Here is a 26,411-nt window from a genome sequence, read left to right as displayed (position 1 = left end):
GCTATGGATATTTTTATTTGAATTCGGATCTCGAATGTTATTAAAAAGAAACATACAAAAATTATTATAATAGTAATTATTTATGTGGAGCCTATTCATTTTGCTATCGTGTCTATTTTTCTAGTAACATTACAGGATCACGTTGATAAGTAAAGGAGGGGGGTAAAATCGTCTTATTTTATGGGAAAAATTTTTCTTATGTTGTTGGAAATGAGTTATAACTCTGTAAGATTGAGTATTTGAAGTGTGAGTTTTCTCTAGCAAAAGATGAAGATCAAGATCCCGTGCACCTACTTGGTCAAGAGAGATTGATGAGGATGTAAATCATATAATCAGAGCAGAGTGGATGACAGTAAGACCTGCAATGCTATATGGAGCTGAATGTTGACCAACACATATGCAACATGAACATAAAATGAGAGTAGCAGAGATGAGGATGTTAAGGTGGATGAATGTGTGGTTATACGACGATGGATAAGATGAGAAATGAAGATATTCGACGAAATATAAGAGTACTACCAGTGGCTGAAAAGATGAGAGAACATAGACTGAGGTGGTTTGGGCACATAATGAGAAGGTCCCTGGATGCTCCCGCAAGAACAAAAGTTTGTTACCAAGAGCTCAACACAAAGAAAGAGGTAGAGGTAGACCGAAACTTACGTAGTAAAGCAAGACTTAATGGATTAGGATATAGATTGACGGACGGTGTGCCTTAGAACGAAATGTAGAAAATCTATATGCATGGTGGAGGTTAGACTTGTTGTTATTCCTATGTTCCAGATGGTTCTTTTTTAGTTCATTTTCCTCTTCATCCCCCCTCTCTTCTTTTTCCCATCTTGGGTGTGTTTGCCCTGTAGGTCATGCCCCATGTGGGGGTGTCGCCTCATGTGGACATGTTTGAGTGCTATATTTTTGTAATTAATTTCAAAACGACTACTTATTTATAATTTTTTTTATTAAAAAAGCAATAAATTAATTTTTTTGCCAGATTTGTTGATGTTACTTCCGATTTGCTTAATTATTTCTGTCAATTTAGAATGACACAATCGGTAAATGTCAAGATGATAAATTAATTTCTTATCCGATTATATTTATGAGTTCTCCTTTTAAATTTTATTTAATTAAAATAATGCTCATTTTTATTGTTGAAAATGTAAAAAGGGAAGAATCCTAATTTCAAATGTCATTTCATATTCTTACTTTTGGCAAACGTTTCATTGTTGGAAATGACAAGTTTATTTCCATTTATATTGATAAAAAGTAAGTAGGATTCATTTGGTATTAATGATAAAAGAATTGCTGAAGTGACTCGAGTTAGGTGGCAATTATTTTCCCTTACAGGAGTTGTGACAAAAAAATCTAAATACGATATGTTTATCGGTAGAGCTTTTTAGCTTTATTTTTGGTTTTTTTTTTCCTTTAAGAATAGATAAGTCATCTATCACATACTTTTATTCGAATTATCGATTTCTATTGGGTTAGTGAGAATGCGGAAGCGAAGTAAATCTGTAAGAAATAGAAGAAAAAAAAAACAAAGAACACTTTAGCAAATAGGAGAGCAACACATGTTAGACTCAATGGGTCAATGTCAGACCGGTTGGCCGACCGTTATTATTCACGTGAGAGGAAGGTCAAGGAATGTTTTGGAAACCAACCTTGTTTCTTCGTCATACTTCTTTCTCTTTCTTAGTTAGTTACGTTGTGCTTAAGATTAGTTGTGGTATTAATAATTCATGCACAATCTTTCAACTTTTCCTATTATCGTTCCTTTTCTCTATCTGAACTCTGCTAACCACGTAAAATTCATACCCTTTACACACGTAATAATGTCGAAGAACATTACAATTCTTGTTGCGACCATGGCTGGTTTTCTAATTGGTAGGCTTTTCCTTTGTCTGCTCTTGCAACCAATTTTATTATTGTTAAATAAAAAATAAAGGGAAAAAAGTATCTAATGATACTTTAGATAACTTTATCTAATGTTCATCAAAACGACGTCGTTTTGGGGTTAAAAAATAAAAAAACTAGAATGATAAAGACTATTATAACCTTGAAATAAATTAAAATTACAAAAATACCATGATTTCTGCCTCAAAACGACGTCGTTTCAGTGAACATTAGATAAAGTTATCTAAAGTAACTTTAGAAAACACAATCCCAAAAATAAATCATCACTTAAAAAAATTAAGTAAGAGAGTTAGATATTTTATTTTGATTTAACCATAACAAAATTAATAGTAATAATAGATGGTAAGAAAAGAAGGTAATAAATATAACTTCCCTTTTAAAAATTATTTAGTTGATGTTTTAAGAAAATTTAATAATTTTTTATAATTTGCGGGCACGATTCTAGACCCATCAAGGCTGATAAATTTTTTAAAACTAACCAATTAATTGACACATTGTTGTATATAAATATGAAACAAGTGCAATACCCGTGCGATGCACGGAGAAAAAATATCAAACGGAAACGAAGTAAATCTGTAAAAAAATAGAAGAAAAAAACACACAAAGAACACTTTAGCAAATAGGAGAGCAACACGTGGTAGACTCAATGAGTCAATATCAGACCGGTTGGCTGACCGTTATTATTCACGTGAGAGGAAGGTCAAGGAATGTTTTGGAAACCAACCTTTTCTTCGTCATACTTCTTTCTCTTTCTTAGGGAAATGGATCATCTCATGTGTAATTTAACATGATCATGTCATGTGGAAGGATCTTAACCATTAATAATTAAATCAACGATGATGATTGTGTAACTTCTTATCCTTATATTTTTTCTCTCTCCTCCCTTATCACCATTAACTCACCCATATATGGTTGTGATTGCCCCACATGACATGAGAGGATCCATTCCTTTTTCTTAGTTAGTTACGTTGTGCTTAGGATTAGTTGTGGTATTAATAATTCATGTACAGTCTTTCAACTTTTCCTATTATCGTTCCTTTTCTCTCTCTAAACTTTGCTAGCCACGTAACATTCATACCCTTTACACACGTAATAATGCTGAAGAACATTACAATTCTCGTTGCGGCCATGGCTGGTTTTCTCATTGGTAGGTTTTTCTTTTGTCTGCTCTTGCAACCAATTTTATTATTGTTAAATAAAAAATAAATCATCACTTAAAAAAAATAAGTAAGAGAGCTAGATATTTTATTTTGATTTAACCATAACAAAATTAATAATAATAATAGATGGTAAGAAAACAAGTTAATAAATATAACTTCCCTTTTAAAAATTGTTTAGTTGATGTTTTAAGAAAATTTAATAATTTTTTTTTAATTTGCGGGCACGGTTCTAGACCCATCAAGGCAGATGAAAATTTTAAAACTAACCAATTAATTGACACATCGTTGTATATAAATATAAAACTAGTGCAATACTCGTGCGATGCACGGAGAAAAAAGATCAAAAATTTTGTCAGCATTTGTCGTTGATTAATCGCTAAAACAGAATCAGGAGATGTCGATTGAGGTTTCCTACTCCCCTGCCCCTTCGGTTGTAGTTTCATAAACTGATGTTGAAGAATGAAACTCATCGCTTGCATTTTCATAGATTGAAATGGGCGAATCTGGTTCAGTAACAACAGGGCTCGGGTCAGGGCTCAGATCAAATTCTCCCTTATTCCAAAGTTGATAGGAACGACGAAGAAGAAGAGGGTGGAGAAAAAATTCACCATTGTTACCAACTTACCTAGAGGGAAAAGGTGGGTAGAGAGAGAGAGAGGAAAAGGGTAGAATGGATTTGAAAGGAAGCAAAGGGTCTTCTTTTTTTTTTTTTTGAAAAAAGGAAGCAAAGGGTCTAATAAATTATATTTAGAAATCCGGTGTAGTTGGTCGCAACGCAATAGAAGTGGATGGGCTTTAAATAATCACAAGCCCCGGCCCATGAGCAATTGATCATACCAAAATAAATTATACTTGTGCAATACCCGTGCGATGGACGGAGAAAAAAGATCAAAATTTTTGTCAGCATTTGTCGTTGATTAATCGCTAAAAGAGAATCGGGAGATGTCGGTTGAGGTTTCCTCCTCCCCTTCCCCTTCGGTTGTGGTTTCATAAACTGATGTTGAAGAATGGAACTCATCGCTTGCATTTTCATAGATTGAAATGGGCGAATATGGTAGAGTAACAACAGGGCTCAGATCAAATTCTCCCGTATTCCACAAGTGGATGGGAACGACGAAGAAGAAGAAGAGGGTGGAGAAAAAATTCACCATTGTTACCAACTTACCTAGAAAGGAAAAGGTGGGTAGAGAGAGAGAGAGGAAAAGGGTAAAATGGATTTGAAAGAAAGCAAAGGGTCATCTATTTTTTTTTTTTTGAAAAAAGGAAGCAAATGGTCTAATAAATTATATTTAGAAATCCGGTGTAGTTGGTCGCAACGCAATAGAAGTGGATGGGCTTTAAATAATCACAAGCCCCGGCCCATGAGCAATTGATCATACCAAAATAAATTATACTAGTGCAATACCCGTGCAATGCACGGTGAAAAAAGATCAAAATTTTTGTCAGCATTTGTCGTTGATTAATCGCTAAAAGAGAATCGGGAGATGTTGGTTGAGGTTTCCTCCTCCCCTTCCCCTTCGGTTATGGTTTCATAAACTGATGTTGAAGAATGGAACTCATCGCTTGCATTTTCATCTATTTAATTGGGCGAATCTGGTTCTGTAACAACAGGGCTCAGATCAAATTCTCCCGTATTCCACAAGTGGATGGGAACGACGAAGAAGAAGAGGGTGGAGAAAAAATTCACCATAGTTACCAACTTACCTAGAGGGAAAAGGTGGGTAGAGAAAGAGAGAGGAAAAGGGTAAAATGGATTTAAAAGGAAGCAAAGGGTCCTTTTTTTTTTTTTGAAAAAAGGAAGCAATGGGTCTAATAAATTATATTTAAAAAATCCGGTGTAGTTGGTCGCAACGCAATAGAAGTGGATGGGCTTTAAATAATCACAAGCTCCGGCCCATGTGCAATTGATCATACCAAACTAAATTAGACTAGTGCAATACCCGTGCGATGCACAGAGAAAAAAGATCAAAATTTTTGTGAGCATTTGTCGTTGATTAATCGCTAAAAGAGAATCGAGAGATGTCTGTTGAGGTTTCCTCCTCTCCTTCCCCTTCGGTTGTTGTTTCATAAACTGATGTTGAAGAATGGAACTCGTCGCTTGCATTTTCATATATTGAAATGGGCGAATCTGGTTCAGTAACAACAGGGCTCGTATCAGGGCGCGGATCAAATTCTCCCGTATTCAACATGTGGATGGGAACAACTAAGAAGAAGTTGGTGGAGAAAAAATTCACCATTATTACCAACTTACCTAGAGGGAAAATGTGGTTAGAGAGAGAGGAAAAGGGTAAAATGGATTTGAAAGGAAGCAAAAGGTCTTTTTTTTGTTTTTTTGGAAAAAGGAAGCAAAGGGTCTAAAAAATTATATTTAGAAATCCGGTGTAGTTGGTCGCAACGCAATAGAAGTGGATGGGCTTAAAATAATCACAAGCCCCGTCCCATGAGCAATTGATCATACCAAAATAAATTTTTGCAATACTCGTGCGATGTACGGAGAAAAAAGATCAAAATTTTTGTCAGCATTTGTCGTTGATTAATCGCTAAAAGAGAATCGGGAGATGTCGGTTGAGGTTTCCTCCTCCTCTTCCCCTTCGATTGTGGTTTCATAAACTGATGTTGAAGAATGGAACTCATCGCTTGCATTTTCATAGATTGAAATGGGCGAATCTGGTTGAGTAACAACAGGGCTCGGATCAAATTCTCCCGTATTTCACAAGTGGATGGGAACGACGAAGAAGAAGAGCGTGGAGAAAAAATTCACATTGTTACCAACTTACCTAGAGGGAAAAGGTGGGTAGAGAAAGAGAGAGGAAAAGGGTAAAATGGATTTGAAAGGAAGCAAAGGGTCTTTTTTTTTTTTTTGAAAAAAAGAAGCAAAAGGGTCTAATAAATCATATTTAGAAATCCGGTGTAGTTGGTCGCAACGCAATAGAAGTGGATGAGCTTTAAATAATCACAAGCCCCGACCCATGAGCAATTGATCATACCAAAATAAATTATATTGCATATACATTTTATTGATTTTTATATAAATGTCAAAGTTATTATAAATTGAATATTGCTTAATGTACATGTGACATAAGCAAAGTTACCAAAATTATAAAGTACTACATTAATAATTAATACTCCGGATGTATCTTTTTTGGAATGAATCAACTTTGCAATTTTTGTATAATACATGCTTTATGATAAATAAATAAATAAATCATAACCCTGATGTAAGGAGCCTTCTAATTAAGGACAATTTATGTATTGAATTCGAAAAGCAAAAAGGTCAAGACAGATGAAACTTAGGTATAGGAACCAAAGATGTATTTTAGCTAAGTGAATTTATTATCTCCACAAATAAATCCCACGTTGCTAGTAGGACCCTCTCCAACAGAATAGTTGCTTTTAATTCTCTTTTGTTTGTTTGAAGGGAAAGAAAATTAACTAGAATAAATTATATTAAAATAAAATAAAAATCTCTTAATTAACTTAATATCCAATGTCCTCAGGTTACTTCTTCCAATGTTTATTTTTATTTTTTAAAATTCAATACCTTTTAACAGGTATGTTCTCACTTGTTTGGATTTCCACACGATTGGGAAACGTATTCAGTTCGTGGTTCTGGAGATGAAATGTATGGATGGGGTTCCTGGGTTTGGTGACTAGAATACTTGTTCACAGAAGAGTGCTGATGATGCTTGTTTGCTATTTTCCTTTCGTGATAATTAAGTCATGTATCTAATTTTCACTTATATAAAATAAAAAAATTATTTTTAGTAAAATTAAAAATATTTAATAAAATTATAACTTTTCTTAATGCTGTCTGCTCAGATGTTCTATATTTAATATAATTTAAATATATTATGATATGAATTAACTAAAATTTAAAATTTAAAAAAATAAATACACATATAGCTCAAATTTAAGCCCTACTCCGCCTATGATGTAGAGACAATTCAGTCAGGTCATCCACACTGCAAAATTTCTAGAGGCAGAAAGTGGTGAAGTTTTAGTTTCGGTTGATAAACTAAAAGAGGGCCATGCTATTTAGGGATGGGCATGAGTCGACCCGAACCGGATTTTTTGAAGAACCGAACTGAACCGGTTTAAACCGATTCGATTCTTGAAACCGTTTTTTTTTTTAAAATGAAACTGGTTCGGTTCGGTTAAAACCGTTTCGGAATTGGTTTGGAATCGGTTCGACGCGAACCGCTTATGAACGGGTTTCAAACCGGTTTCGAACTAGAACCGGTTCCGAACAGGTTTTAAGAAGAATTTTTTTTTCCAACTTTTTAAATATAGGATTCACAAACCTACTATCTTAAGAACTAAACAATACTTTTGCACTGTGCCAAAAACCATGTTAATTACAGGATTCAAATGGTTAGTAATCTTGTGCACAATTTATTATTACACCATCTTTAAACTTACTAGAGCCTCCAAAAAACTCATTTTTCGTTAAACTCTTTGGGCAAAACAAAGTTTTGGGTCCAAATTTCGACCTGATCCTTTGGGCTTGGTCCAGAGGGCTTTCATGTTTCAACCTAATGAAAAATTCTTGTATACCCATGTGGCCATGTTGTATTACATTAAAAAGAAAAAAGAGACAGGAAGATTATTTTATTTCTTTGAGCTTGAGTTAGGAAACTTCTACGGTTCATATAGGCTATAGCTCTTCTTTGAAAGGTCCAATGGATTTATTTTACTTGAGTGCACTAGTTGGCAATTTAGCCATGGATATTTTTATTTGAATTCGGATCTTTAATGTTATAAAAAAGAAACATACAAAAATAATTATAATAGTAATTATTTGGGGAGTGTTATATTTAGGGATGTGCAAAATAACCAACAAATTGGATCGAACCATGAACCGAACCGCCCCATAAAATAACCGGTTTTTAAAATCCAGTTCATGAACCGAACCAATTTTTAGAACTGGTTTAATAACCGAACCGTTTCCGAACCGAACCAAACCATTTTCAAACCGAACCAAATTAATTTTTAAAGTTTATTTTTAAAATTTTTAATTTTTTTTCTTTTCAAAAGAGGGTAGACCTGAACCGGTTCCGAACTACTTCCGAACCGAACCGAACTACTTTCAAACTGAACCATTTAAACCAATTCGGTTCAGTTTTTCAAAAAATCCGGTTTGGTTCGACCCATGCACATCCCTAGTTATATTTACAATTTTTTTTCTGAAGTGCACTAGATTACACTATGTACTTTTATGAATACATAGCATAATTTACAAAAAGTATACTATGTATTTCTGAAGATACATAATGTAATTTTGTAAAAATTTATAAAAAAAATTTGTGAACGGATGTAATACACTATGGATATTTTTATTTGAATTCGGATCTTTAATGTTATAAAAAAGAAACATAAAAAAATAATTATAATAATAATTATTTGAGAAGCGTTATATTTATAATTTTTTTTTCTGAAGTGCATTAGGTTACACTATGTACTTTCATGAATATATAGTGTAATTTGTAAAAATTATATTATACATTTCCAAAAATATATAATGTAATTCTATAAAAATTTATAAAAAATATTTGTAAACGGATTTTTTTCCTAATTATTTATGCGTAGATTCATTTTGCTATAGTGTCTATTTTTCTAGTGACATTACAGTATCACGTTGATAAGTAAAGGGGGATAAAATCGTCTTATTTTATTTTATTATCTTTATCTAATATTCTATTAGCACTTTGAAACGTACCCTCCTGGCCTCCTCCCTCACCAAAGTAACAATGACAAAAATAAAATATAGCTGATGGCATCCATGATATCACAGGGCATATAGCTTTGGATTTGGTGAGTCAAAAACAAATCAAATTAAATTAAAGCGCATCCTTTGATTGTGCATGCATTTCATTAGAAATTGTAATAATAATAATAATTAAAAGTAACGGGTACGACTTTGTCTTTTATACAGACACGTCTTGAGGGTGGAAAAAAGCATAAAACACGCAAATAACCTTCTAAATCTAAACTATAACCTGCTTGTATGAATGGAAACCTCTTACTTGTAAGCAAAAGGAGACGTGCATATTGTTGAGACTCCAGACTTCAAAGGGACACTACCTTTTTGTTATAGTTAAGGAAAAAAAAATGAGTTAACTGTTAGTATAAAATGTTTTAGATTATCAACTAATTGTATAATATTATATCTAAAAGTCAATAAAGATATTGTAAAAACTATTTGTTATTATGGTGTGACATTTAGTTATTGTGTTATAAAGCTTCATTAGCTTAAGAATTACTGACATATAATATGCATTTTCACCAATTAGCTTAAGATTAGGGCGTGACAAATTTTATAAGTTTGAAGCTGCATGCATGGCTCATTTTTAACTATTTGGTATTTTTTTTTATTTTATTTTTAATGTTTATATTTTATATGCTTTTGCTAACCTACGTAGTCACCAAATTGTGGATGAGTTTTATATGCATTATACACTATGATAGCTAAACTTTAGAACTATAGTTTAACGGCTTTTTCACCCTTTTGTCCCTTATTAATTAATTAATAACTATTTTACCCCTGATTCGAAACTATCTACCAATCTGCCCCTCTTTAATCGACTACCTTGCATTTTTAATCGACTAAACGGTTGTTGGGAGATTTAATCGACTAAATCTCTCTACTTAATCGATTAAAATCATACTGACTTATTTTTTTTTTGTAAAATATGAAGATTTAGTCGACTAAATAGGGAGATTTAGTCGACTAAATCTCCCAGCAGCCATTTTTTGTCTGTTTTGGCCATTTAGTCGATTAAAAATGCAAGGTAGTCAACTAAAGAGGGGCAGATTGATAAATAGTTTCGAATCAGGGGCAAAATAGTTATTAATTAATTAATAAGGGGTAAAAGGATGAAAAAGCCATAGTTTAACAGAGAGAAGCAAGGAGAATGCAAATTATAATTTATAACAAACCCACTCAAAAAAAAAAATGCAAAATATTGGTAACGGACTTGGGGATTAATTTATCAAAATTTTGTGATGTTCCGTTTCAAACTGTAGAACATTGAACCCACGCTGCTCCTTCAGTCATTTTCATTCAGTAATGGCTCCTAAACCAGGAATTCCTTCGCATAATAAATTAATAAATGTTTTTTTTTTTCAAACGAGGCATTGACTATTATTATTCCCTTTAATTTAAACTCCTTCCTTTATGTGAAATAAAAAATAAAAAAATTATAAATTCTACTAATTAACTAATTATCTAAATTATTAAATAAATAATTTTTAATTTTTTAATAATAAACATATATATTTTTTCATTTAATACTACGAGAAGGACATATCTTCCGAAGATATAACAAAGCTCTATAAAATAATATTGTACCGTATGAAATATATAGATACCATTACAATAAAAAAAAAACTTCCTTTTTATCAATTTTTTCAATAAAATTATTCGTAATATATATTTGTTGATTTTCAAATGGGTGAGCAGTTCGATCATTATTTTGTCAAACAATTATTTTTTAATCTAATTTATTCAGACAAAATCCTTTTTGTTTTGAATTGTAGAGTGTAACTCTAAAAAAAAAGTAATAATGCAATAAACCAAGGGAAAAAAAGTTTCTGCAGTTAATGCAGATAAGTTATCTGCATTTATTCTCAAAACGACGTCGTTTTAGTATTAAAATTTTAAAAAATTATAAATATAAAGACTATTATAACCCTGAAATAAATTAAAATTACAAAAACACTATGATTTTCGTCCTAAAACGACGTCGTATTGGCTTACTGCAGATAACTTATCTTCAGTAAGTAAGCAGAAAAAGCGAAGACATAAACCAATCACCTTATTTGAGTTCAGTTTTTTATTTAATGCCAGATTTAACGTACTATTTATTTAAAAGGTTTATTCTTTATAACATAATAACATAAAAGAGTAATTGTTTTATTGCTACTTCAATTATGATAAATTATTAAATAACGATATTCGTTCACATTTTTATATACCTCTTGTCACACCTTTTAACAACATAGCTATTAATCTCACGTTATAATAGATTAACTATTTTTTTTTTTTTTAAAAAAAAGTATATGCTATTACATACGAAATACATGAGTGTAAGAAAGCAATATCGAACGAAAATAATATTTTATGTGGCTAAATAGTTGAACGTACAAAAGAAAAGTGAAGGTGGTCTAGAAAGCATAACATAACGGAGTACGTCATGCTCACAGACACAAGCATTAAACAAGACCCTTGAATAATGAAAAAGCAAGAAGAATGAAGCTTCGGCGGCTTTATAAGGCAGCATATCTAGGGACTAGGAAGGAAGACACGAATATTGAATATTGTGCCTGCGTATGACATGTGATTGACCTTAAATATACCAACATTTTGAGCCATTCAAGTCAACATTGTGAACCTTCAACCCTTCTTATAGGCCATTCCTTGCTCCAATCAAACATGTTCCTCTTAACCACCTATATATACACATATATGTATATTAACATAGCAGAGAAACCAAAAGGGGAAAAAGGAATCAACAACTGCAATATTTCTTTCTTAAACCAAAGATGGCAGATCATCCAAAAGTCCATCCTATCCATGATGATGTTGAGGCACCAAACCAACCTTCAGCACCTTTGGTGTCTAAATCTGATAATGGTGATCCTGAAAATGGGGTGCATCCTCCTCCTCCTCCCCCACAAAGCACTTTACCTGTGAATGTGAAGCCACCAAAGAAAAGAAGAAGCTGCTGCTGCAGGTTCCTGTGTTGGATGGTAAGCATATTGCTGATTCTGATTGTGGCCATTGGCATCACCATTGGGATACTATTCCTTGTGCTCAGACCAAAGATTCCAAAATACTCTGTGGATGAACTGAGTGTTAGCCAGTTTGATATTTCTCAAAACAACAGCCTATCTGTTACTTTCAACTTGACAATTATTGCTAGAAACCCAAACAAGAAGATTGGAATAGACTATAGAGGTGGAAGCCACTTAAGTGGTTGGTACAATGACACAAAACTATGTGAAGGTGCTTTGCCAAAATTCTACCAGGGTCACCGCAACACTACTGTCCTCAGTATCCCTCTTTCAGGGCAAACACAGAATGCAACTGGCTTGCAGAATAATCTGCTGCAACAGCTTCAACAAGCGGGTTATGTTCCACTCAGTCTCAAGGTCAAACAGCCTGTGAGGATTAAGCTTGGCAAGTTGAAACTGTTTAAAATCACGTTCAGGGTTAGGTGCAGGATCGTAGTGGATAACCTTAATGCTAATAGTTCTATTAGAATTCGGAGCAGTAAATGTAAGTTCAGGTTTAGGCTATGAATTCATTAGTTCATGATATTCATCCTTATATATAGCATAATATATACATACCAATTGCTATTCATTTTTTTTATTTTATTTTATGGTTTCTGATCGAGATTTCTATTGAGATGGAATATCCTTTCCACCAGCTCTTTCAGATACAGTTCTTGTACTTTGATGCTGTTTTTTCAGCTACTTCTCTGCTCACATATTATATATATATATAGCATATATTGTTATTGTATATGCTTAATACCAAGTATTATTAAACTTTTCTTTATAAAAATTTGTAAGGATGATTTATTGGTGTAATCAACTTTAGGACAAAGTATAAATAGAGTATTTGGTTGAACATATATAGTTGATTTAACGACTTAACTGGCTTTCGCCTGCTTCCCTGAGTCCTTTCCATCTTCTGATTCCTGTCGTAGTTACTTGCAGGTTACGTAATTCAAATCTTGTTTGGGAAGGGTGGAAAAAGTGAAAATTGATATAATAAGGAACGGAAATTTTTATAGTTAGTTACCTAGTTACTGTTGTATCTGAGTTGGGTTTAATAGAAGTAAAATAATATATAGTGTTATTTTGATTGCAATAGAATCACTAACTAATAACGCAGAGAAACTTTTAAACAAAGGTTTGTAATATTACTAAATAAAACTATCTAAAAGCACGCCAATAAATTTTATAATCTTATCTTTTACTCCTTGTTTTAGCTTCCCTAACTCAAATGTCCAAGAATTTGAGAAGTCACTTTCTCGTTTTCATTCTTTATAATGGGAATGAATTATCTGATGATAAAATTTTTGTGTTTATCTTTCTCTTCACATGCATTAAATAAGCTGATCCAATTTTCATTAATAAAAAAAAGATAGATACAAAATTTTTAATATGAGAGGATCTTGTTCCCTTTATAATTATTTCCCAGCCAATCAAGCCAAGTTTAGGTATATAGCACATTTAAATTGATTTCTCAAATCAGTGATAATTAATTATAACAACTGATCTTGATGTTAGGAGTTTAATGTAACCAACTCGATAAATTAAGATGTTAAAAAAGTAATAACCCCGTTTGGTACACTCCTTCAGATCAAACTGTATCTAGTCTAAGAGCCTTACGACCATATGAATTCGGAAGAGTGGCTATTTTGTCACACTTGGCAAAAAAATTTACCAGACTGCCACGCCAACAGTAAATTTTGTCAAAATACCACGTTGCACCTTTAGCCGTCGTTGAAGAAGTCTATATTTTCAGACTTCTTCAACAACGGCTAAAGGTGCAGCGTGGCATTTTGACAAAATTTATTGTTGGCGTGACAATCTGGTTTTGCCAAGTGTGATAAAATGGTCACTCTTCCTATGAATTCACTGTATAATATGAATTATTTATGGCTAAACTTAAAGGGAAAAAATAATAAATCTTGAGATAGAGATGCATAGAGGTCGGCAAAACTGAATCTGGGGTTAAGATAAATAATTTGTTGCTCTCTGCTGACATAAGAATGTGTCCTAATGCTATTGGTTGTAGTACAATCTCTAAATTCTTAACATTTTCTCATTAAAAAATTCTTACATGTTGCTGGAGGAATAATTCTTTCTCGATGCATGGTGCGGAGTGATACGACAATAGCACATATTAAAAATAAAAATACTGACTAAGTTGAAGAAAACGTGATTTTAGTAAATTACGAACGTTCAAAGTTAAATTGATAAAAACAAAATTACAATAGTTGTCAGGGCTGATTTCTAAAGAAGGTTCTCAATTCATATTTGCAGTAAATCACGGATGCTTGATTCTTGACTTTAAGCATCGGTAGATTTTACTCATTAAAATGCTATTAATTCTTGAATTTGAATGGAAAGATAGACTTTGAAAGTGAAATGGAAGCGGTAACTCTTGATATGATTGTTTGTGCTTTGATGAGTCTCCGACATCTTTATAAAGGCTTAAATTGTATTAAGCCTGCCTGCAGTAGAAACGGAAAGGGGCAAATCACACTTAAAATACAATTCTTTATCTATTTCATTTTATTAATATAAGATTATAATAATATTAAACTTTATTAAGCTTAGTTTTAATATAATGATTAAGGTTTCTTTACTAAGTTAATTACTCGGCCTCAAATCTTTTTCATTAGTTGGATTAATGGATCATCACATTACTAAAATATAATGCTCAAGGTCAGACTACTACTTCCAGTTGACTAAGTTTAATATTCACTTTTAAACTCGAAACAAACTACTCTGAATTAGGTGAAACGGTCCCCTTGACATGTGTCTTAATAGTTTTTTGACAAATAATAGAAATAGTAATCTCACATTATTTATTTATGGGGAATACTTTTCTCCTTTAAAAGGAGAGAAGAGTTGTCTCCTACTGAAACAAAAAAGTGGGACCAGCAATTTAAAAAAAAATAAAAACAAAAATAAAAGCTTGACACGGAAGTCGATGTATGTGTAGGAATGAAATGTTGTCTCATGTGAAAGGAGAAAAGCATTTCTCTTTATTTATTTATTTATATTTTCGTTTAACTAGGATGCAATTCTTCTCATCTCTCCTCTCCTATTGAACTCGCACAAAAAGAGCAGAAAAGATGCAACAACAGGCTCTGTCCGCGACATAGAAAGAGAATAAATATTATTTATGGTAGAAATGTGATTTATATCAACACTTAAGCACCAGAAACCAACATGTCGAAAACTCAGCAATATCTAGTATCTACCATCCAAGAGAAAGACATGTTTATCTCAGTCAACCTGAAATATGAGAGCTCTTTGTTTACTTCATACGCTAACAAGGGAAACCAGATAGATCCTTCAAGCGCCTTCTCACAGATAACAGGAAGAGTGTCACCATATAAGGCCAATAACTTCCTTTCATTCTCAATCAAAACACAAACAGGTGAAAAACTTAACCTGCAATTGGGACACATACCAAATTACGGAGTAGGTTCAAAGTTCGTATCTTTGGAGAAAGCACTCTGATATAGCATATTACCATGTCCACTTTCACATGAAATTTTTTTTGCAAAATATAACATAACATTATCATTCTCTATTTTATACACTATGTATGCGTACATATAAGTATTTCACATTCTATTTCTTGGATAAGGCATAGAAGCAACACAGTTAGTATGTTAAACCAAAATAGATAAATGGCCTAACTTAAAATAGTGCCACCAAGCTATCTTTTAGGATTAAACTCGGTAATGTAAAATATCTCTCTTCTTTGCTCTGCATAAGCATAATGACAATAGGTTGTACTTTCTGGTATTTATCACATCAGTCATTTGTCATGTTACTCATGAAAACATTATTTTGACAATTTTGAAGTACAAGAAGATTTGCACTAATTTGAAGTTCCATCAATATTTTAAAGTTGTAAGAAATAAAAAAAATATTGAAAAAAGAGGTTTACCTTCATGAAATAAGAATACCACGAAGAGAACCAGCTCCAACTCGCTTTCTTGCCTGCAGCGGAACATGTAATAAGGTAGATACTAAATAAGTCAGGCTTAAATATGGACCTGGACTCTCTCTCTCTCTTTTTGGGGGTGGGTGGGTATTAGACTCACCTTCTCATTATTAAATAGGTCTTCTGCTACAGCTTCCGTTTGCTTTCGCCTTTTCTCCTCCTTCACAGACTCAGCCATCTCATCATTCCCATAGTCAGAGTCTCTGGGGTAGAAAACAAATGAGATATAACATAACCTATTACTAGGAGAAAAGGAATGAAGTAAACTAGAAAAGCTAGCCAGATTTTGTTTGAAATAACATCACCAATCAGATTCAATATTATTCTTACTTGTACGGATATTTTGCAAATGGAACAAGATTGTCGAAACTATTACCAGATTGAGTTTGTGCCTGCAATTCCATTTCAAAGAAAACTGAACTAGTCATTTACGTTAACATTCAATAATTGACTTTGCATGAGGCTATAAGGTTTGGTGGAATATAAAAGTCAGACAAGCCCCAATATAATTTGAACTAGATAACCAAAATATTTTTGTTTTAAATTTTCAACCACAACAAATGATAAGCTCCTTAAGAGCAAGAGATATGGTATCAAAACTACACCTTTCTAAAGCGTTTGAAATCTGGAATACTGATATTTGGTGCAGTAGTTGTGTTCGTAAGTACGTTAATATCTCGAACAACTAAATTTTGGCTGTAAACAATATCTGAATTTCCACTTTCATAATCATCAACCTTGTCTTTCCTTACTTTGATACCACCACTACCATCCTCGAAGTTGGTAGTAGCATGTGTATCCAATCTGGCAGAAGCACCATCCAAGCATGTTTCTGTTTTTGCACGTTTTATGTCATGCAATCTGGTAGAAACGTCATTTTCTCATGTTTACTCTTATTCAAAGTGCCAGAATCATCATCTAATTCTTCTGTTTTGGTGTATTTTACATTATTGCCATTGGAGAATGCCTCACTTGCATGAGCTGATGTGGCTGTTTCAACTTCGGTATCTGAATCTGCTACAACTGTCTCGTCCGTAGAGCATGAAGATGAAACTAGTACTGCAACGATACATACAGCTTGTTAAAAGAATAAAAATTACCTTTAATTGACCAACCATTCTCCCCTTTTCCTCAATTTCATCCCCATTAGGTGCAATTACAAAGCCTCAAACAACATTTTACACTCAGCAGCAAACAAAGGTGTGAACATTGGAAGAAAAACAACCCTAATTTTGAAATATTTATTGACAGTTGATCTCCTGTTACCTACTTTAATAGATAGCTAATACAAAGGGAAATCTGTCAAATGGCAAGTTTTATTTTATTTTATTTTTTAACGGGGGTGGAAAGCAAAGAATTTTGTACACACATGAACAGGTTCAACCAGATATACAAAATGCAGGTAACGATTTAGGTTTTTCATTTATGGGGAGAAAAACAAAAAGGTTTGGACAGTGCAAATCAATTTCTTGAGATATTAAGAATACTTACCACATGGTGATTTCAATACAGACAGATCTAGCTGTCCACTCAAAGCAGCAAATATTACATCCAATTCATTCACTCTAAGCAAGGAACTTAATTTATTGAAGCGATCAGAATTGCAAGCTTGTTCTCCTGGGATGACTAAAACCAGACGATTATCATCTTCATAATCTGAACCCTACAAGAAATAAATGAGGTTACCATACTGAAGTACCTAACTTTCAAGCAAGAGATAATAATCGGCCTGCTAATATGCCTAATGTCTAAAGAATATCAGAAATCAGATTAGTCAACCAAAAACTGAAGTCTTTAGTTATTCGATGATGAATTGATGACTATATTTCTGACTCAGGTTAATGCTAGAAAGGGAAAGAAGGCTGAAGAACAAAAGATTGCATTTGATGAGAAATCTTAAAAATTACAAAGGATAAGACATAGGCTATTACTGAATATTTGATTTCAAATGCATGTTTATAGCACATAAAATAGCATGGATATAAACATAAATGTTATAAGCATATAAAATAGTCAATCACCTTATGTCAATTTCAAAGTTCAGTATGTACCTTGTAATCAACAGAATTAATAAATAGAAAGAAAGAAACGAAATACATACTTGGCTATTTAAACAAAATTCTTCAAAGGAAACAGTTTTTGCACCAGCCACTTCCAATAAAGACTTTAGCTGATCCGTGAATTTATGCTGTAAGCAGGGAAAAGAATACGTTAAATATATTATCAAGATGAGCTATGCTCCAAAAGTATCAAAATGTTTTCATCTTATACATTCGGAAACTCATGCATGTTTGTTCCTGCATATTTACATGTGAGCATTCAAACAAAATTTCCAAGAATAAAATAAAGGAAACCTAACAGCATATTCTTTAACAATGGAAAACTGAATAACATCGAAACATGCTATTAATTATAATACTAAAGTTCAGTTTCAGAGTATAGAAGACTTTCAAAAACAAATACCAAATGCAGAGATTCCAACAAAAAAGTGTATCCTTTCAAGCAGTTTTCACGAGTTTTAGGGTCAGCAACTTTCATAGATGCTCCTTCCACAGACACTGTTGGAATATATCTGCTTGTACAGGAGGAAAGGATAGAAAAGAAAAAGAAGACAAGGAAAGCTTCTCTTTAGTTAGCCTAACCAGAGTCATGGTCATGGAATATAAAGCAGGCTCAACCAAAATTCCAAAGTTAGAGCAATACTTACGAATGACAGCTAGGAATTTCAGTGCCAATGTTCTTCTCTGCAAAAATCTATACAGGGAACAAGCAGTCACAACATAATTTTCAACACAGGCAGAATAGTTCTCTACTGAATCCTTCAATTAACTCTCATACTTATAGACTCTAAATTAGACAATATGTTTATCTTGATGAGCTGTTATCGTAAAAGAAATTTATCCCTTTTAATATAAGCAACAATTAGCATTGTCTTTAGTCAGAACTGAGAATACAAATTCTGGCATACAATTCAAGATCTACGAAGCTAGTAAATAAAGAATAATTAGTGAATATATAACATGTCCTAGACTCAGTGCATGACTCTTATTATCTAAAAAAAAAAAATGAGATCATGAAACTTTTATTTATAGTACAGGGTCCACAAGCTACATGAAAAATTATAATTATGCTTGTAAAATCTGAATTGATGCTTAGCAAATTATTCCCACAATTTGGGAAGGTAACACAGATCTAAATATATTATTGCTGTGTATAAATTGTATTAGATGCTTTTAGCTGTATATCTATATACATCAACTCTCCTTTTACATAACCCATTCTACTGCAGAAAAATGCTATGTCCGTCTTAAAACATTTTATTTAAGATGCATCAAATAATAAAAAAAATCAACCACAAAATATGAGTGTGAAAGCAACTAACTTTCATGTCATCAAACTATGAATCAAAGTATGATTAATCACTTGACTGTAACAAATAATTAGTATAATGAATAGTTGAAAACCCAAAATAATCAATACATAACACTGAATGCTTCTATACCTCAAGCCAAGTTTTGAGAACACAAGATTTTTTTGCCACAACAGCATCAACAAGGTCCTTCTTCAATGGCATGAATTGATCCACCAATACGTGTGTGCACTCTTCACCTAAGGTATGAGTAACACCGGCACCTAAATTGAAAGTATATGTTGGTCATTATTCACGTCAAGACAAGAGTCTAATGCTTCATCAAGCAAAACGACATTTCCTGTTCAATGTGAAAAGCACAATAACGGTATATTAATATGCCATAATTTGAGTGCCCTAGGATTTTTTGAATAGATTGCGTCTAATATAGCCCATGTAGCAAGATAAGCTGAGTGGCCTAGGACTTTTTTGAACATGCCGTAATTTCAATTTACATAACAAAAACTAATTACAGTGTCATTGTCGAAGCTATGCAAACTCTACTTCCTTACTAACAAATTTATTAGTTTCTCACCATTATTATTCATATTTGTTGAAACTAACAAAATTCAAGCATTCGATAATATCAAAACTTCACCACTACCATGGGATAAAGCAAGTTAGTAATGGCCTTTCAAAACCTATGATCTCTGATCACACTGCAGACACTGCTTCTGGAACAAATCTTTGGTAGTTAAGTGCTTTTTTCTTTACTAATTTTAAGGAAATGCAATATCATGTGCAAGTAACTGCATATGTTAAAGCAATCTGACAGCATATGTAGTCATGAATTATAGGAATTGAAGAACCTTTACAAGTATTTTCCCCACTGACCAATTGATGAAATTTTCTCTTCAAGAGATTGATCCACTTTATCCGAGGAACAGATGAAAAAAATGAGGGGGACATGGCAAAACCTGTCAGAATAAATTTAAAAAGCACAAAAGTGGAAGAGAGACAAATGTCATGAAACTGCATCAACCTATATAAACCTAGACCTAGAAAAGCTCTGCAACAACATTCTCTAAAAATTAAAAGTAAGAAGCATAAAAGAGGGAATAGAAAACCATATTGAAAAGATTGTTAACATACTTGTAGTTAGCATTACCAGTACCAAAAGAAACAAGGTCACCATCCTCTAATGCTGTTTCTTTGTTTGGTAGCTCATGCACTTTGTTCTTGGGTCCAACATTCTTGCTAATAAATGTTCCATACTTGGAGCAATCTCTAATCTGTATACTGGGTGCCAAATGAGAATGTTCATTTGGTAGAGGGTTTAACATGTTCATTGCATTAACAACAATTTCAGCATGAACCCGAGAAACCCCTTTATCTTTAGTGATGATCACATCACAACCTGTAAGCAGATAGTAAAATGTTCTTATAAATTATCATAATGAAATCCAGAAAACCAATAACCAGTAATTTTGTGCTTAACTGCTTAGAGCTTAAGCTCTTGTGCTGAATCAAGCTTTGACACAAAGCATTCTTACCCAATTTTTACATTTTCAGTTTCACTCTATCAAAGGTAAGGCAATATCCAAACCCATAGTAGCAGATACATAATCTTATTTATTTTGATATAAGAAAATAAGCGTAAAGTGTTAGTAATGAAAATCAATCAAGCACTTTAGCTGCAGTGTGTAGATAACTATTCAATCACGAAACAGCATGCACAAATTTGTGCACAACATAAGCCTTCCAAGTTGGCGAAAAAAATAGTAGGAACCATAAATTACACTACCTTTTCGACCAACTCTGTAAATTCCACTTTTGAAAATGTAGTAATTATCTTCACCTGTCATACAAATTTTAAAATAAAAATTAATACAAAAATTATTGGCACAACAAGAGTATGATAATAGACAGAGTCACAGAACTATAGCACTACAAAAGCCCAAAAATGAATTGAAATAAAAAAGCTGTATTCAATATTGGTACCTGAAAGAGGATCGATGGGGAAGATTCCCCACACCATGATTCTTCTTCGTGGTAACTCTGAAGCTGCACCCTGCACTTGCTGACAAGGTCGAAGACAAAGAATTAAGACATAGGGTCAACCAAGTTCAAAAGATGAAACGACATATTTCTATATCAAACGACTGCCGACTGGTATATTCTCGTATTTAATTATGTGTGCTAATTATAATTTGACTTTAATATATGAGAAATTATAAATAACCCCGAGGTTTTATACTTTGTGTAAAAATTACTCTTCCGATAAACAAAACCTAAGAATGTGTTTGGGAATTTAGGTATGGTTTGGATGAAAGTTTATTTTGGGATTGACGAGAAAATGTAAGTGGATATTGAAAAATATCACGTTTGGTTCAGGTTTTTTCAAGAAATACCAGGCAAATAGGATAGATGGAAAAATGACTTTTGTGTTGATTTTTGAATGAAATTCACGGTTACAGAATACCACTTGAGATGTGGTATTTTGAGATAACTGGGAAAGTGAAAAAACAGGTGCAAAGTTTTTCCCAAACATAGATTTTGCATATTTAAATAAATTTCCCTTATAATATTTGGGTCAACCAAACAACTTTTTTTACATTTTCTTACCAAACTCACTTTCCAACCATTTCCCTATCAATTACATTTTCCTAGTGAAAAAAAATTTATCCCCAACCAAATACTACCTTAGAGTAGAAGATAAAGAAAGGAATCCAAGGAAGAAGAAGATGAAAAAAAAGGAAGAAAAATAAAAGATATTTTCTTCTTCTTATTTAAGAGTTAAAAAGATGATAAAAAATAATAATAAAGAATTAATGAGATTTTTTTTTTAATTTTATCATTTATTAAAAAATTAATATAATTATTATATTTTACATATAAAATTAAATTTAAAAATATTTATATAATTTTCACATTTAAAAAGTGATTCAACGTCTAAAAAATTATTGGTATTTGTATTATTCATTCACGGATTACTGTTCAGTTCACGCACAGTATTATTGTTTAGGGTTTCTGTGCAAATAGTGATCTTTTTTCTTTCTTTTTTTATAAATAGGCTTCCTCCATAATTTTCAAAAAATAAAAAACTGAATATAGGAACTTTTCTCTCTCTGTAATTATCTTCCTTTCTCTTATCTTTTCTATCAATTTTATAACATAATATCATCACGATAGCTTCTATCATATCAAATTAAATGCCTCTTTGGATTTTTATTTTAAGGTACAAACTTCTTATAAGCATAAGCTAGGCCAAACAGATTTTGGGAAAAGTTCTTATAACTAAAAGCTCTTTTTTTATAATAAAGAAAAAAGCTGAAAACTAAAAGCTCCTAGGAGGAGCTTTTTTTTTTAAGTTCTTATCTGTTTTTCTTGAATTGTATGTTTTTTTTTTTTAAATGAAGAGTGATAAAGATAGAGAGAGATAATTTTCTTGAAATATGTGCTTTTAAGTCATTTTCAAATTAAAATTTTTATGTAATTTTCAAACAGTTTTTAGCTTTTTTTTTTAAATATTTTTTTTTTAACTTTAGCTTATAAGTAACTTCTAACTTATAAGTAACTTCTAACTTAAAAATAAAAGAATCCAAACGAACTGTATAAAAAGTTTGTGGCCAATCCTTCTTCTCTCAATTATTTTTCTCAGACACGGTTACCACTTTCCACTTTGACTGAACTCAAGTCACGCTTCTCCCTCTTTTCAACTGCTTCAGACTTTCTCTCAACATTTACCTTGGCACTAATTGAGCGAGTGTCTCCTTTTTTATTGAAGGAGTAGTGGTGGCTTAGTGTCTTTGTTGTTGTATACCACAAAGTGATTTCCTTGAACCTGTAATTGTTATTTCCAAATGTAAAAAAAAAAAAAAAATCAAAAAAAAATATACTCTTCATCGATACTGTTCACATGAACAGTATTGTGCAAAAAACACAAAAAGATTATTGAAATGGTGCAAGATGCGCCAGAAACTACCGATCGGAACAAAATTTGATGTTGTTAGTGAAAAACAACAATAAAATTAAAAAAAAATTATAATAAAACTATAATATAAAAAATATATTAAAAAATAATAATAAACAAATAAATATATATAATATAAGCCAAAAATAACAATTAATACTAAATATTATAATAGCTATGATATATATATATATATATATATATATATATATATATATATATATATATATATATATATATATATATATATATATCATATGACAGTATACGTGGAACAAAGAGATAGCGGTGATACTTACATTTTTCTTGATAATAATTATTTCGTTAATGAGTTAGTTAGATTCTACGGGAACTCGTTACTATTCAACTAAGGGTGTGCATGACAATAATTATATTCTCTTGCACTGTTCCTGAAAAGAAACAATTTTTTTCTATTTCTGTTCTTTGGAACAGTTTCAGAGAAAAAAAATGTGTTTGATAACATGTTCTATTTTTATTCCGAGAATGAGAATTGCGTTTAATAACATGACAAATAATATAATAAAAAATAATTCCTATTAAATATAAAAAAAATTCAGATCATCACTTTGCTTTCCATATGGTGTGGTTGTGGTGGTGGCGGTGCGGCGGCAGTGACGTGGTGATGATAGTGGTGGTGGTTGTGACGGTAGTGGCTGCGGCAATGGCGGTGGTAATGGTGGTGGCGGCGACGATAGTGGTGGGGATGGTGGTGGTGGAGGTGACGGCAATGGCTACGACAATGGTGGTGGGGATGGTGGTTGGTGGCATATGTGGTTGGTGGTGGAGACAATGGTAGCGGTGACTTGGTGGTGGTGGTTGTGATGACATTATGGAGGTGGTGGTGGTGGTTGCAGCAGTGGCGGTGGTGGTTGCAGCAGTGGCAGTGGTGGTAGGTGACAATGGTGGTGGTGGTGGTGGTTGGTAGCAGCGGCGGTGTCGGTGATGGCTGCGGCAATGATAGTGGTGGTTGGTGATAGTAGAGGTGATGGTAGCGGTGCCATTGTGGTGGTGATGGCGATGGTGGCGGTAGTGGTTGCGATGGTGGTGGTGGTGGTGATGGTGATGGTGGTGGTGGTTGCAACGGTGGTAGTTGTGGTGGTGGTGATGGTGGCGGTGGCGGTGTGGTGGTGGTAATGGTGGTGATGGTGGCGGCAGTGGTTGTGATGATAGTGGTGGTGGTGGTGGCGACGGTGATAGTGGTGGTGGTTGCAACGGTGGTAGTTGTGGTGGTGGATGGTGGCGGTATCGTTGTGGTGGTGATGGCGACAATGGTTGCGATTATGGTGGTGGTGGTGGTGACGGTGATAGTAGCGGTGGTGGTGGTGGTGGTTGCAGCAGTGGTAGTTGTGGTGGTGGTGATGGTGGCGGTGCCATTGTGGTGGCGATGGCGGCAGTGGTTGCGATTATGGTGGTGGTGGTGATAGTGGTGGTGGTGGTGGTTGCATCGGTGGTAGTTGTGGTGGTGGTGGTGATGGTGGCATGATGGTAGTGATGGGTGGAGGTGGCGGTGGCATCGTGGTGATGAGGGGTGGTCACGACAACACTAGTGGTACGACGGCGGCGACGACGATGGTGGCGGTGGTCGTGTTGGGATGATGGAAGTGTTTCTCATTTTGTGCCCGAGAATAAAAAAGCAAAAATTTTCTAATTCTTTTTTCTGTTCCCCAGTACAAAAATTAATTCGATTCATCCCGGAAACAAAAAAAGAAACTGGTTTTGCCAAACGAGTTTTCTATCCATTTTTGTTCCCGGGAACAGAAATTTAAAAAAATTTGTTTCCGGAAAGGTTGTCATGCGCACCCTAAATATAATGATTACATTTTATAAGATTTTTTTTGTTAGATTGTCTATATAATGAGCCCGTTTGTTTGCACTTTTTTAAAAAGTAACTTTTATCTCTTCCTTATTTTAGAAGTCATTTTTACAAAAGTTAAAGCTATTTATATTTTTATAAAAATATTTAGATTTTGAAAAAAAAATTGACTTTTGACTTCTGCTTTTTTTAGGAGTTAAAATTTTTAGATTCAGAAAAATGTAAGTTTTTGATTTTTTTGTGACTTCTGCTTTTTTTAAAAGCAGACATCCAAACGAATTAAAAATGAAAAGTCTTCTGAAAAAAAAGCTCATCCAAACGGGCCCAATATAGGGTCACCTAACGAAAGAAAAGAAACAAAGAAACGAAATGAAACAGAGAACAAAAGTAAGGGAAAAGCAGAGAATAGAGAGAGATCGACTAGAGAGAGAGCGACAGAAGAAAGAAAAGAAAGGAGAAAATAAAAAAAATCCGAGAGTAGAGGAGAAGAAAAATAAAAGGAGAAATAGGAAAAGAAGTGGTCAAATAAGATGGAATGTAATATTGGAGAAAATCACATTCTCCTAATTTTATTTTTTTATTTTATAGAGTAAAGTTTCTTTTGGGTCGCTAACAAAAAACACGATCTTTACAAAAAAAAAATTAGTCGTCTGCCCTGTGAAATTCAAAGCGAACCCATTTTAGTCATTTTCAGTGATTAATATGGGTCTTTTTTGAGTTTATGAGGGACTATAATTTTAAGTAAATTGATCCACTTTGAATTTTTTAGGGACCTCAGGACTATTTTTTTGTTTGTAAAGGACTAAAATTGGGACCCTTTTTTTTGTTAGGGACGCAAAATTTTACTCTCTTTTATATGCAAAACTGATATTTTGAAGTTATTTCTTTAAAAGTTATGAATGTGTCCTTACTCTGTCCAAATATTTTATTTTGAATATCTTCTTTTTTTTGGATACATCTATTATCTTTGAGTTTGTGGATTTGATAAATTTATTCATATTGGTTATAAGAATGATCTTGAATCTATAATATAGAAATAAAAAATTCCTTTGGTACAAAATGAATATTACGGACTATGTAATCTTTTACTGAATGATTTTGATGTGAATGACCCACGAAAGGATCAAAATGGTTATAAGGTAATGGACGTCTTATCATGGTTTGAGCTCCGCCATACAGAACCTTTTACATGTAGAACTCATAGAATTTGGGCACTCACATAATTGAACTTTAGTCATTTCAGATAAAGACTACACATTCTTTTATATGGTTTGAGCTCCGCCATACAGAACCTTTTACATGTAGAACTTATAGAATTTGGGCGCTCACATAATTGAACTTTAGTCATTTCAGTTAAAGACTACACATTCTTTTATATGGTTTGAGCTCCGCCATACAGAATCTTTTACATGTAGAACTCATAGAAT

The 26,411-nt window shown here is 33.0% G+C and overlaps 2 protein-coding genes across 2 annotated transcripts; one reads left to right on the top strand and one right to left on the bottom strand.

Annotated features, from left to right (window-relative positions):
- Window positions 1-11,609: 11,609 nt before the first annotated feature.
- Window positions 11,610-12,368, top strand: LOC133293585 (NDR1/HIN1-like protein 6). The gene has a single exon (XM_061492179.1). It carries the CDS (start codon window positions 11,610-11,612, stop codon window positions 12,366-12,368), a length of 759 nt encoding a protein of 252 aa, XP_061348163.1.
- A 2,542-nt stretch (window positions 12,369-14,910) lies between these two features.
- LOC133293101 (nibrin homolog) lies at window positions 14,911-21,287 on the bottom strand. The gene is given in 15 exon segments (XM_061491637.1): window positions 14,911-15,266; window positions 15,772-15,824; window positions 15,929-16,031; window positions 16,159-16,220; window positions 16,434-16,705; window positions 16,708-16,887; window positions 17,320-17,491; window positions 17,930-18,016; window positions 18,292-18,400; window positions 18,536-18,582; window positions 19,331-19,461; window positions 20,072-20,154; window positions 20,330-20,594; window positions 20,982-21,035; window positions 21,179-21,287. Coding segments are annotated over 14 exon segments (1,653 nt in total). The 5' UTR covers window positions 21,216-21,287; the 3' UTR covers window positions 14,911-15,266; window positions 15,772-15,773.
- Window positions 21,288-26,411: the final 5,124 nt, after the last annotated feature.

Source organism: Gastrolobium bilobum, unplaced genomic scaffold (genome assembly GCF_033153095.1).
Source record: "Gastrolobium bilobum isolate Gb01-03AN ecotype WA unplaced genomic scaffold, APGP_CSIRO_Gbil_v1 utg909, whole genome shotgun sequence".
In the NCBI taxonomy this organism is placed as follows: Eukaryota; Viridiplantae; Streptophyta; class Magnoliopsida; order Fabales; family Fabaceae; genus Gastrolobium; species Gastrolobium bilobum.
This window is presented reverse-complemented; position numbering and strand designations above follow the sequence as displayed.